Raw genomic sequence first — 1,567 nt, 5'->3', positions numbered from 1 at the left:
ATGGTACATGAAGCCAGAAACCAGAGCACCGTAACTAAATTCATCCTGGTGGGGTTCTCAGAATTCCCACAGCTCCAGGCACCTATCTTCCTGCTGTTCCTCACCATCTACACAGTCACTGTGGTGGGGAACGTGGGCATAATCATAGTCAGAAAGATCAATCCCAAGCTTCATACACCCATGTACTTTTTCCTCAGCCATCTCTCATTTCTGGATATTTGCTACTCCAGTGTGATTACACCCAAGCTGTTAGAGATCTTGGTTGTGGAAGACAGAACTATGTCCTTCAATGGATGCATGACACAGTTTTTCTTTGGTTGTGCATGTGTGATTACAGAAATGTTCATGTTGGCAGTGATGGTCTATGACCGGTTTGTGGCTGTGTGTAACCCACTTCTCTACACAGTTGCCATGTCTTACAAGCTCTGTGCCCTCCTGGTGGCTGTAACTTACATGTGGGGTGGCCTCTGCTCCTTAATAATCACATATTCTCTGGTAAGACTGTCCTACTGTGGGTCTAATATCATGAATCATTTTGTCTGTGAGTACTCTGCCATCCTCTCTTTGTCCTGCTCTGACACTTCTTTCAGTCAGATGGCATGTTTCATCATTTCTGCATTCAATGAAATGTGTAGCCTCCTGATCATCCTTGCCTCCTATGTCTTCATCATTGCCACTGTCAGCAGGATGCCTTCTAAGGGTGGCCTCTGCAAAGCCTTCTCCACCTGTACCTCTCACCTGACTGCCATCAGCATCTTCCATGGGATCATCCTCCTTCTCTACTGTGTGCCCCATGACAAAAGCTCCTGGCTCCTGGTCAAAGTGGACACTGTTCTTTTCACTGTCATGATCCCCATGCTGAATCCCCTGATCTACAGCCTCAGGAACAAAGATGTAAAAGAGACAGTTAGGAGGCTGATCAACTCCAAACTGCATTCTCTCCACATAAAATTCAGATAAATGTTTTTGTATATCCTAACAGTACACAACTTTTAAAAATGTTTTTGGTGATACTTAAGTTTTAACTAAATATATAATATGTCTTCTCCACCCAATATTGAATAAGAAATGCTCTTAAATATTCTGAGTGCTTTCTAATTTTCTTGTTTCATTACAAATATCCTGCTTTTGTATATTTCTTCTGAAGCATTTCAGAAAGCATGTCTCTAAACATTTTCACGGAACACTACAGAAGTCCAGAATTAGGAGTTAGAAGTCCATATCTAGAACTCACTCCTTGTGCTACAGCCTAGCTTTTCCTTGTGCTTACTAGAGGTGCCAGAAACAAAAATGAAAAGTGACTGCAGCAGATTCATATGTGAGTCTTTAGAACTCACTGTGTTGACCCAGCAGTTCTACAAAGCATCACTTTTTGTTTCACCTTAATAGAGTAAGTACAATGAGAACCCTTGGTTATATTATGACAACTATTGACAGACTTCAGCAAGTAGGTATTAAAAATAAGAGCTACTACTTTTATGTATCCCTTGTTGTCTGAGTTCCAGTGAGTACCTATGGGTACTTACCCAGGAGTGGGATATCTGGGTCAAGTGGTGGTTCCTTTCCT

General features: G+C 41.9%; 1 protein-coding gene across 1 annotated transcript; it reads left to right on the top strand.

Moving 5' to 3' along the window:
- On the top strand, positions 1–960 carry LOC124090928 (olfactory receptor 1165-like). The gene has a single exon (XM_046441742.1). The coding sequence runs from the start codon at positions 1–3 to the stop codon at positions 958–960; it is 960 nt and encodes a 319-aa protein (XP_046297698.1).
- The last annotated feature ends 607 nt before the right edge of the window (positions 961–1,567 follow it).

This window comes from Marmota monax, unplaced genomic scaffold (genome assembly GCF_021218885.2).
Source record: "Marmota monax isolate L192 unplaced genomic scaffold, Marmota_monax_Labrador192_F-V1.1 WCK01_AAM20220418_F8-fsc00692, whole genome shotgun sequence".
In the NCBI taxonomy this organism is placed as follows: domain Eukaryota; kingdom Metazoa; phylum Chordata; class Mammalia; order Rodentia; family Sciuridae; genus Marmota; species Marmota monax.
This window is presented reverse-complemented; position numbering and strand designations above follow the sequence as displayed.